Source organism: Ruditapes philippinarum, unplaced genomic scaffold (assembly GCF_026571515.1).
Source record: "Ruditapes philippinarum isolate M1 unplaced genomic scaffold, ASM2657151v2 ctg1504_1_1_1_1, whole genome shotgun sequence".
NCBI lineage: Eukaryota > Metazoa > Mollusca > Bivalvia > Venerida > Veneridae > Ruditapes > Ruditapes philippinarum.
In genome coordinates this window covers 61,592-73,741 of record NW_026852316.1, presented here as the reverse complement: position 1 = coordinate 73,741, position 12,150 = coordinate 61,592, and the positions used below count along the sequence as shown (strand labels likewise).

Below are 12,150 nucleotides of genomic sequence, written 5' to 3'. Positions count from 1 at the left end.
TTTATTAAATGTTGTTAAACATTTCAGATAAATTATTTTTTGGAGAATATTTTGGTCAAGTCAACCAAAAATAACATAATTTTCCTGTAACTGTAGAAATGTTTTAGGTTTTTCTCCTGTAAGATACATCAACAATTAAGCAACCCTGACAAGTTAAGTTGATAGCCAGTTTTCACAACCAAAAAAGTAAATATCTAAATGATTCAATAATATTTTAAGTTTTTTTGTAACACTTAGACATTGCCACTTTTAGAATTCACAAGCATTGGCATACCTGTAACATTAAAGCAAATAAATATGGGTCATAGACCTTCCAATAATCTTATATCAAGATCCATATAATTGTTTTAATTGATCACAGATAAATCAATATAGCACAAAATGTCTTTCTCAGGCTAAAAAAGTATGGGTTTTTTTCCAGTATTAAAAAGGTTTGCGTTGTAAAAACATTATTTTTTGTTGTTTTGTTTTCCTTAATAATAAGTTAATACATAATTTATTTTAGTTTGATTATGTTGGAAGCTATAAGCTAATAGACACACTCTTGAATCCGTTCCTCAGGAACCAACCAGTAATTAGCAATGAGAAGTAAAGTTTCTTGCTTATGGAAACAATGGCCTATCCCTGCAGAGTTTGAACCCACGCAGTTAAGAGATTCTAAATTTTCCCAAATAACCAATCAGTGAAATAGTAATATGTGCATAAAATTGTGTGCAATGTTTATCAAAACTTACCAACATACAAATATCGTAGAAAATTCTAATAATTACAATAAGGAAGTTTCAAACAGATATGTGATGATTGTGTGTCCTTTTTGTTTCCTGTTCTTTTAATAACACAATTTAGTTATAACTCTTTTTTCAAAATGGCAGACATTAACATATTGTTATTTACCTTTTAATTACTTTATGGTTATGAGATAAAAAGGTCTTGCATGTTACAAACAAGACATAGTGTTTAATGATATCGCCAACTTATTATAGATAATATCTTCAATAACAATTAGAGAGCAAAATTGCTTTTGATGAAATCTGAGCCGTGGAAACAAACATTTCTGTTTTCTGTCTTAAATTTCACGTCCTACGCTGGAATGAGAAATCGATACAACACTTAAACCTATCAACTAGTAAAAGTTCTGTCAACACTGATAACAGTTTTATTATGTCATCAAAGTCTGATCTCCTCATTTATAAATCGGCCCAATCAATTTTATTGACAGACTGTTATTTTGTTTTCAATTATTATAAAATACTTAATCAAACTTGATAATCTTTTTCTGAGTTATAAATATCTGTTGTTGATCAATGATGTACTTGCGTTTAAAGTTTCAATGTTTGCACAAGAAATAGAGGGGATTTATACGATGTCAGGAGTTTGTGTGAAGTGAATATGCTGTCACTGACAGCTTTAGCATTCAAGTCTGTAAAATGCTACTTCTTTTTATGGTACCATGATTACTCAGTCCGTAAAGACCAAATGTACTTAAATAATATTACTGCCAGTTTGAAATGATGATTTCCAATGCATAGTTGTGACATATAATTAAATACATGAATATATACTGTATGTAAATTGTTGTGCCGCTTCTTATTGGATAAGACAGAAAAAACAATGGATACTTTAATATCAATAGTATAACTGCAAGTTTGAAATGTTGATTTTCATTAAAAAAATTGTAATATATAATAATATACATGAATATATTATACTGCATGTTTGTTATGCCGCTTCTTAATGGATAATCATGAGTTTATATAGTTTTATATACAGGACTGTTGTCAATTTATAAAGAAATCTAATTTTTTTTCTCTAAAAAGGAAGTTTGCTATATTATTAATTTATTCATTATAAATAATACTGGCAGGTCATATCGCCGTATGCAAATGGTTGTTTGCAACATAACCAAGCCACATTTTCCAAACAACTGTTTATATAGGGCTATATAACCGGACAAAAATATTTATAACTAATAATAAACATGGTTGATGTAAATCTAGTAATAAATCTTAACCTGCTGATTATATTTAAATGGACTTGGTCAGCTTCCAATTTTTGGAACTGTCCTTTTAAATTTTTGAGAATGTTAGGATGGTCATACTGCACAAATGTTCAAGCTGGCCTGACTTTATATGGGCGGCAAAGCTTATCACTTTCGGATCCAGCAGGTTAAATGTTAATTAAAGAAAATATTATAAATATGTTATACGGAATTTCAACAGGATATATTGCCTAGCTCTAAAGGTTATATAATCTTACAACCACTGATACTAGGTTATATAGCCTGTCAAAAAATCTTGACAACTTATTCATTATTTTTTTACCAAAACAAGATATCAGACTGAAGGACACTTTAATTATTAAACTGATTCATAGTAAAAAAAAAAAAAGCCTAGAAGTATTAATGTTTACAAAGGGGAATATGTAAAAACTCATCCAGGTATTGGTCTTTGCCAGTGGCCTGAACTGTAACACATAAAGTAACAAAAACATGGTCTAGAAGATATGTATAAACTCATTTAACTTTAAGTGAAGACCATCACAGGTAAAACTTCCAAGCACACCTGAGTACTCAAGCAGAAAAATACTTTTGATTCCAGATATTACATAAAGAATTATCAACTGTATACAGGGCTTTTTTTCTGAGGTACGAGAAGGGGCCTTTCCCTTAAAGGGTATTAATCAATATTTTATGAAATATTTTTTATAAAATTCATCAACAGTACATTATTATATGGTTTATTCCCGAAAAAGTTGTACATTGTAACATAGAATGTCTCTATTATTTAATACACACGAATAATGAACGTAAAGGGAATAAAAAGTTCCGGAACAAACTATTATTTTCCTATTTTGAGCAGGGTTTTATCCATTTAGCAATAATTTTGTGCATGTGCCATTAGCTTTTAAGGTAATAAATTACCATATTTATTTCATACAAGCATTTGGGAGGATACCTTTTTAAAATTCAAAAAATAATTTTTGCATCAGATAATATATAGCTTTATACACTTTAAACATTTAACATTTTAACTATCTAAATTATAGCTAAATTTAATAATAGATACTAGGAAGAAGTTACATAGATTTATCCAGGGACTATTGTCACCATTTTAACACAACAGTCACCTAATTTCCTTGACACTCCCAGACATCTTGGAATCATTATGGTATGTATGAAGTAAAAAGGTCATGGATAGCAATTATGTTCCTGGTCATCTTAAGGAGAATATTTTGTAACCTTAGTGCAGTAACGGGTTAACTCTTTATATGGTTTTACAAAAGTTAACCCATTACTGCATTTAGGTGATATATACCATATCTTTATCATTGTAATATAAGTCTGACTTTGGAGGCACATCCAGTTTCTTAAGTAGCATCAACAGAATTAGTAACGATTCGCCACACTAACGATTCGCCACATAACGATTCGCCACGGAGTAATAACGATTCGCCACAGTTAAATAACGATTCGCCACAGTATGATTATAGATCTAACAACGATTTTTTTAGTTATCAACCAACTTTTTCCTTTTGTTTTAATAATTTGACCATGACAATAATTTAATAATGTTTCTTAATACAAGTAATTTGAACTTAAAGCCCCCATCGCGGATTTTCAATTTATCAAAGTAACGTACATTATTACAGGAGTACATTTACAAGAAAGTGATAATATATGTTGATTAATTATAAACATAAATGTCAATTAATATAAGAAGAAATAGTTTATTTCGGTAACTTATACATTTACAGTATCTCGTTACATACAATAATTACAAATAAAATAATTATGTGGTCACATGACAAAAGCAAAGAAAAAAAATAAGAAGAAGAACATAAAAAAGTTTTAACTGATGACATTCTTACGGAGAACAGAACAGCTGCAAATAAAGGAACAAAGAACATCACAATTTCATTATCATTCATAGAAATAAATATATATTTCATATATTATATGTATGTCAAATATTTTAAAAAAATTGCAAAAAATGTGATCATTACGATAATTGAATAAAGAACACATATCTAAAACATTTGTCACACCTTTTATCTTAACAAGCCAATCACCTTAAATTGTATAAATATTTAATTGACGCCGAAATAATCCTTTAATTATCTGACAATGTGAGCAGATTTTCAAAACAATGCGGCAATTAAGCTTATGTATGTAAAAATTTCATGTCTGTACGTCTTGCATTGTAAATGGCTATGTATGTATGTAAACACATATTATGCTAATAAACTACATGTTATGTTATGTTATGTAAATTTGTAATAAAATATGTTAGTTATATAAATATCTTATCTAAAATGTGTACAGTAATGTAATTTTGGTAGTAAAATATATTATTTTCATTTATTCAATTAAAGCTGTTTTCTTTTAATTTTCCAGTTTATATAAATAACAAAGTTTAACTTATAGATCTACAATGTGTAATGTAATTTTGGTAATAAAATATTCATTTGTCTTTATTCAATAAAAGCTGTTTTCGTATAATTTTCCAGTTTATATAAATAACGGAAGTTTTTCTCATCTACAATGTGTAATGTAATTTTGGTAATAAAAAAATTTAATTTCATGTGTTTTTATTCTATAAATGTTTGTTATTATATTTTTCCAGTTTATATAAATAACGAGGTTATAAAATGTGTTATGTAATTTTGTTAATAAAATATTTGGTTTTCGTGTGTTTTTTATTCAATAAAAGCTTTATTCAGTGTAATTAATTTATGTTATTAACAAATGAAATATAAAATGGAAAAAAAGTTTTCCATCAACAATTTGAAAACAGGTGTGAAAAAGTTTGTATTTCAACACGTGGCGAATCGTTATTTAACTGTGGCGAATCGTTATTACTCTGTGTCGAATCGTTATGTGGTGAATCGTTAGTGTGGCGAATCGTTACATTACCCATCAACTAGATCTTTGTGATATTGAATATACTCACTCTGGTTCGCCAAAAAAACATTAATGATACGGGGGCCATTCCCTTACTGTTGATAGGTTATATCACACCAATGACAACATTTAACAGGTTCAATAATGAATATCGTTGCTCAGGTCAAGTTGAGGCCTCACCATTACAGATTTTATCATTACCAGATTGCTTTTACTTTAAACAAATCCTATATACATTTCTCATTGTTAATTTTAATGGATTATGTAATATTTCATATATATCTTTAATTATTTTACTTTTTAACTTTTATAAGACCTGGCTTGACTGGCCGAATGTATACACCCTTGCATGGGGTTTGATAGAAAAGGAAGATATATATTGATAGATAAATAAATGAGGAAAATGCCTTTGGAAGAATCATATATCCTTAGACAGATTGTAAAAACACTTTTTTCTATCCATCTCCCAATAATCACCAACCCCTCATAGGAGCATATAGACAACTACATTGTATGCACCGTGCACAGCGCATAATTTCTTGACACACACTTGTGTCAGAGTATAGGGTATATGTTTTGTACCTGGTTTATTGTGAAGATAATTTCCCTCAGCATCTGTTAAGTGCATATCAATCTTTGCAAGCTCTTTTGCCTTCTCTTGTTTTTCCTTGCCCACTCTAATTTTTGTTCTCTGTCTCTCTTTATTTCTTATCATGACCAAATCAACAATTGGAATTTTCTTGCCTTCTCCATTGTTATAGAGAAACTTCGGAACCTCTGTTAGAATTTTTTGATCTAATTCGGTATAATCTTTAGTCCATCCTGCTCTCTTTGCACTTTCCATCAATATTCCGCCTCCTTTCAAATCTACAAGGTGATACAAAGCTTTCGCTCCTTTGTCAGCTTGATTCTTCACCCCAGAGGCAACAACTGCGGTATTCCCCATGTTTTAAAAAACTTTACCACGCCTTTTAACTCTTTATTCACGTGTTTTATCTAAAATTGTCCTCCATCGTCAATGTAAACAACATTTTACCCAATTAACATACAGGAAGTTCTACTGCGCATGTGCGTTATCAATGCAGACTGGGCTACTGTTTAAGATTTTTCCCTCGAAATGACGTCATTGAACAAGTGCTTTCTGAGAAGTTTCAAGCTTCTAATGACGCTGAATTTAATTTTGTAGAACAAAATGTCGTCTTAAATTGCTTTCTTGCGTCTATTTGCGAATTATATTTTTGTGACCAAACGTGAGACATTTAACCTTAGAATCAAAATGAGTGATATATTTATGACCAGTCTGTGGCCAATAAGCATGACGTATCTTTGATCTTTACGAATGACAGGTAGAATAGCTGTAATCTGTCATGCTTCGCTAACTCAGGTAGACATCCTTAGCAACTGTTTATAGCGGCTTTAACGACGACTCTCTGTGTGTTAAATCAATCAAACAATCCAATCGATACAAAGATTTGTTTAAGGATTTTTCACAGCTATCGAGAAAGTGTGTTTGTGGAGGGAAACACTGAAAAGAAAGAATGACAACGATAGCGTTTGGAGGTGGCCCGTCCCTTGATCAACGTCGGGGGTTTACAACCCTGAGGGACGGGACACACGTTCCAGGGTAAGTCAATTTAATATACTTAGCATTATTTTCTCCACCTATTCATTGCCACTTCCGCTAATCAAGATAATGGCTTTATAATTACTTGACACTCAGACAGATTTAAAATGGATTAACAGATTATTAATAGCTTTTGAGTGGCATAAAATAGAAAGTTGATTGCCAATAAATAATCATTCATTCATATTGAGTTCAGGAAGTGTGGTCCACTTATTAAGTTATTTAGTGTAAATGCTGTTTAATTAATTTATTTTTTAATAGGTCTATACAACAATACAATACAGTTTATTTGCTTTAAACATTATAACAACGTTTCTAGCATAATAATACAACACAATAATTTATTAATGACATGTATGGTAAGTTGGTGACAAAATGTAATTTAGTGGCAAATGAAAATACTGTGATATTTTTACCTTAGTTATTTTTTGCCAACATTTAACATAAAGTCCTTTTTTCCCTTTTTTTAATTCCTTATCATTCCCCTTTTTTTACCAGGTTTTCAATTTTGAAAATCCTGGTTATTAGATTGGGGTATGGCGGGCGGATGGGCGGATGGGCGGGCGGGCGTCAAACGAAATTGTGTCCGCTCTGTAACTCTTCAACCCTTTGAAGAATTTTGATGAAACTTCAGACAAATGTTTACCACATCAAGATGACGTGCAGAACGCATGTTCCGCATGGCTGGCTCCAAGGTCAAGGTCACAGTGACATTAACATTGAAAATCCTGTCCGCTCTGTAACTCTTCAACCCTTTGAAGAATTTTGATGAAACTTCAGACAAATGTTTACCACATCAAGATGACGTGCAGAACGCATGTTCCGCATGGCTGGCTCCAAGGTCAAGGTCACAGTGACATTAACATTGAAAATCCTGTTTACATGACTTTAACTTGATTTGGCAGTCAAAGGTCATATCATCTTTGGAGGTAATTTAAAAAAAGATATGATATATTATTTCATGTCTACTTTGTAACTTGTTTTTCATTATACAGAATTATAAATATAATTATAGTGAACAAATTCTTCTGTGCTGAAACTCGTCCTACATTTCTCAACGGATTTCGTTCAAACTTTCACAGAAGCTTTGTCATCAAGCACCCTGGCACATATTGTCGGGGTTTTGTGATTGGATAGTTTTTGACCTAATTATGGCCCTTTGTTTTTTTCCTTATACATAATATTATAGTGAACACTTCTTCAGTGGCAATTCCTCCTACATTATTCATGTTTTACATTGCACATAGTTACATTGTTTGTTGCTTGTATTTGTATTTCAAATACAACATATTTATCTACAATGGTGATAATTGAAAACCTGGTTTCATGGCATTGCCATGTTTCTTGTTTGCTTTTTTATTATAGTAAAATTACTGGTTACCAATAAGAATTATACTGTGTACAGAAATGACTTTCTATTATTTACCTGTGAGTTTACCCATTTAACTTTATATACATGTGCATATATCATGTATCTTCAATGTGCAATGAGGTACAGAATTTTAATATTTTTTTCAGTTAATGTTTTGTTAAATGGGGTAAAAAAGTTCACATTTTTTTTTGTAAATTTCCGAAATGATCTATTTATGTAATAATTAAAGGCATAATTGCATGTTTAATAAGATCAGATAATTCATTATGTCAGTTTCTGTTGTGAAAATGTTGGAGGATGCTGCATGGTACCTACTCAAGTATGAATGAAATATATACTTATTGTGTTAAGATTATGCCAATTTATTTGCTTGCTACTTTTTGCAATGTTGTCTTACAAATGTGTATTTTTTCATTTTCACAATTCAGAAAATATAATTACAGTTCAAACTTCTTGTTTTAAAGATACATGTAGTGTGATTCCTGTTTTATATTATCGAAGAGTCATATTAAAACAATTAAATTTTGATTTTGAATTTTGGGAAAGGGTTTAGTCTTTTTGGTAAAAATGTGTAGCCGTGCTGCTAAAATTGGGATTTTTTTTTAAAAAGTTACCTCAATATCATATTTGATATTAATTTTAATTAAGTATTTTACAGAGATTTATTACTCTGCAAATATGATATCTCAGGCTTATGTATAATTTGGGAATTTTATGGTTTAGAATTGGGAAAACTGTCTGTATTGATTGCAACTGGACACAAACATAGAAAGAAAAGAATTGGTGTATTATAACTATGATATCCCCTGATACAAATTTTGTTTTTCATGGTATTTTTCTCAAAGGTTTATTTATTATGCAGATACATTTAGTAAGTTGCAAGTACAAAATGCATATTGTTAATTATATTTTCAGGTACCGTGGATATTGCCCTCAGATTAAGTACCGTGTTGGTAAAACGTACGGAACAGATACACATGAACTTGCTCAGGTAAGTGTAGCCATATTGTGTGTGTTTTTTTCGTTTGTTTATACTGTTGGCCAGATTAAACCACATGTCCGAGACCTATGGTGTCTTTGCTGCTACGCATTGGTTGCCTCATTGGGGATATCTTTGTCATGATTATCTATCTGCAAGTCTTGTTCTTCGTACAATGGAAGGAGATGACAACTTCATCCAAGGCAATTGTTTCTTTTAAAACTTCTCTTGGTAAGGTGACACCAAATTCATTAGTTAGTCAGCACAGGTCAACAAATCTTACCTTGTACTTAGGATGACTTGACCTTGACCTGCTGTGAGCCTTCCCTGCAATGGGCACACCTCAAGAGGCATTTGGGGAAGTGTAGCCATATTTGTCATACTGTAATTTTTGATAGTGTTCTTTATATTAATCAATATATTTATAAAAGATGATGAACCTAAATTTGTCACAATTTTCATTTATTTTGCATACATATTTTGTCAAAATTTAAGGTATATCAAATTATTATAAAACTTAAATGTATCTAGAAACTTCTAAATCTCAAAGTTGCAAACATCTATAACAGTTGGATAATATAATCTACTACATATAATTCTTAACACTACTAGATTAGCTATAAATTCTTTTACTTATACACAATGAAAATATTAAAGAGAATATATAAGCCAATACACTTGATTTAAATCCCCAGTGAAAATTGCAATTTGTTCAAATCCCCAATATAAATAAAGTCCCAAGTTTTATGGGTGAATCGTGCAAATCTTTCCACTTTTGAATATACTTTCAATAGATTAATCAGTTTTTCAAACACCTCGCTTTTATAGAAATCTTATACAGTAATGGTGTTAAATTTCAAATTTTATGGTGTAATTGTGAAAGTTGTTTGCACTTTGCTTAAATATTGTGATTTTCAAATTAATAGTGAAAAGCATTTAACTTTAAGTTTAAAAATCAAAACTGAAATTAATTATTAAATATCTGTATGTTAATATTATATTGCACTGGGAGGCACAATGATTCACTGGATTAGATATAAATGTTATATTCAAAAGTCCTATATTTTTTATGAAGCATGTTAAAGGAGAAATTCTGAATGTAAATTGTTTGACAAGCACCAAGCAGTAGATAATCTGGTAAAGGAGAAATTCTAGATGTGAAAATTAATGTTTGACAATTTAGCGCAGCAGTATTATCTGGTCAATTAATTAAACATGTTGGCCTAATATATTGTACTGATTTTCCATAATTTAAGTTTCATACACATGTACATGTATTTGAAATCAAATTGTAACAGTCAGAGTTATAATCATGCCAATATGTTAATTTTAGTTCAACCATTCGAAGAATCATAATGGAGAGCTATAACTTCACTGTATTGTACTCACCCAGGAAGCCGGTCTCAGCATAAAATTTAAGTGTGCAAGTTGGTATCTCTAAAGCTACTGAAGGAAATGGGTTGAATTACTTCACACACTAATTTGCCTCACTGTCAAAGGTCAATAACTCTAACATGGATTTTGACAGAATTATGTTCCTTTTTGAAATTAGAAAAATCTACATTGTTCAGGCTAATGTTTAACTATCAAGCACTGAGATTATAGTCTGAAGCTCACTGTCCTACTGACAACTCTTGTTTATTACCACTAGCTTTACCAACTTGGTTTAAATAATATGAACTGATAGAAAATGCCTTCATATTTTATTTCGATAACAAATCATGGCCCCAAAAACAAGTGGACATAAAAAATACCGTTGAAAACACTTCACGACAACCCTTATGATGTTTTATCTCCAATTCATGAAAGATTGTGTTAAAAAAAATATTCAGGTGTCATTTATACGGAATATTAAAAAAGACATACTCTACCACCGATCGTTAAAGTATTGTTAAGTTTTAAACAATAGTAAAATATTCGACTAAGTGCGCATTTTGTTATTGTTTTGTCTGTTGGTTGCAATTGAACGGTCGTAAAGGTTATCGATTAATATCATCATATCATATGCTGTATCTAATAAAATTTGAATGGTTGGTATAAACGGGTTAAGTATCAATAGGTAATAAAAATATGCTTTACTGCCGATTGTTATTCTTTTGTTAAAGAAATGGTAATAAAGTAAAGCTAATGGTATTATCATAAAGTGGCAAGGCATAAATTAATTTGCAATTCAAAATTTGTGATTGAAAATTTGAAATGGAATTCCAAATTTTGCCTTCATACAAATCATAAATTCATTCAATGTTAAGATGTAATAGTAAATTTTTAATAACTGTTGAACTGGCCATTACATTATGTGTCATTTAAAAAAACAAAAAACAACAACAAAAACAACTTGCAACCAAGGCCTGTTACAGCGTGAATATTACACATCATTCAGTAGGACGGTCATCGATCGGTCAGTCTAGTCTGTCAGCCTATATCAGTCAAAATAAAAATGAAATGTGTATAAAATAAATGACAAATTATTTGGAAAAACAATATGACATTGTAGGGTTGTGTTTTTTCCACTTTCGATTAAAAAGCCTTAAATTCAATAACATGTACCTTTAGCAATTTGGAAATATAAAGTCTGCGCACACTCATTAATACATAGACTAACAAAATTGATAAAAGTCCCAGGATCAATGCCTGGTTTATTCATAGTGGTTCAGCCGAAACAATAATAGTTGGATATTTGGCATTATTTGCGTGGTTAAAGATCAAACCTTCAAATATTGAAACAATTAGATCAATATTGGTCACTAATATTTGTACATTTATATATATATGTATTGGTATTAATAGTTACAAATTAATATTGGTCTGCTAATTTGAAGCCTGACCATATACTTCAAAGTTATGATATAAATGAAAGTTAACTTTAAAGATTGATTGATTTTTGACCAGTCAATTTGAATTTAAGTCATGATGTACTATATCGGCCTACTGACTAGCTTTATTATACATGTATATGGAAAATGTATGGAAAATTAAAAAAATGTCTTATACTGGCTTGCTACAAAGTTGTAGGCCAGTACAGATGTATTCATTTTGAATGATTTATTCTTTAAATTAAGTAATCTAAAGGGGGAAATTTATGGAAATGTAAAGTAAGATTATGTACATAATGTTTCCAAATCTTCGGTAATTTGTTATAAATCCGATCTTGTCTCTTTATTTGCTTTTTTGGTACTTGTGTGATCATCACTGCGTATTTACAGTACGTGTTTTACCAGCCCGTCATAAAACTTATCTTCCAAATTTCAAGAGGCTTTGCGGAGATGTTTTAAATA

At 30.4% G+C, this 12,150-nt stretch overlaps 2 protein-coding genes across 2 annotated transcripts in view; one reads left to right on the top strand and one right to left on the bottom strand.

Annotated features, from left to right (window-relative positions):
- LOC132756504 (transient receptor potential cation channel subfamily V member 5-like) overlaps nucleotides 1-5,976 on the bottom strand; it is a 32,449-nt gene extending 26,473 nt beyond the window's left edge. The window contains exon 1 of the mRNA XM_060747588.1: nucleotides 5,483-5,976. Coding sequence (XP_060603571.1) covers nucleotides 5,483-5,846 — 364 coding nt within the window. The 5' untranslated portion in view covers nucleotides 5,847-5,976. The remainder of the gene's footprint in view (nucleotides 1-5,482) is intronic.
- Nucleotides 5,977-6,249: 273 nt separating this feature from the next.
- The window catches only part of LOC132756493 (sperm-associated microtubule inner protein 5-like), a 32,815-nt gene continuing 26,914 nt past the window's right edge, over nucleotides 6,250-12,150 (top strand). Inside the window, exons 1-2 of the mRNA XM_060747577.1 lie at nucleotides 6,250-6,524; nucleotides 8,812-8,887. Coding sequence (XP_060603560.1) covers nucleotides 6,439-6,524; nucleotides 8,812-8,887 — 162 coding nt within the window. The 5' untranslated portion in view covers nucleotides 6,250-6,438. The remainder of the gene's footprint in view (nucleotides 6,525-8,811; nucleotides 8,888-12,150) is intronic.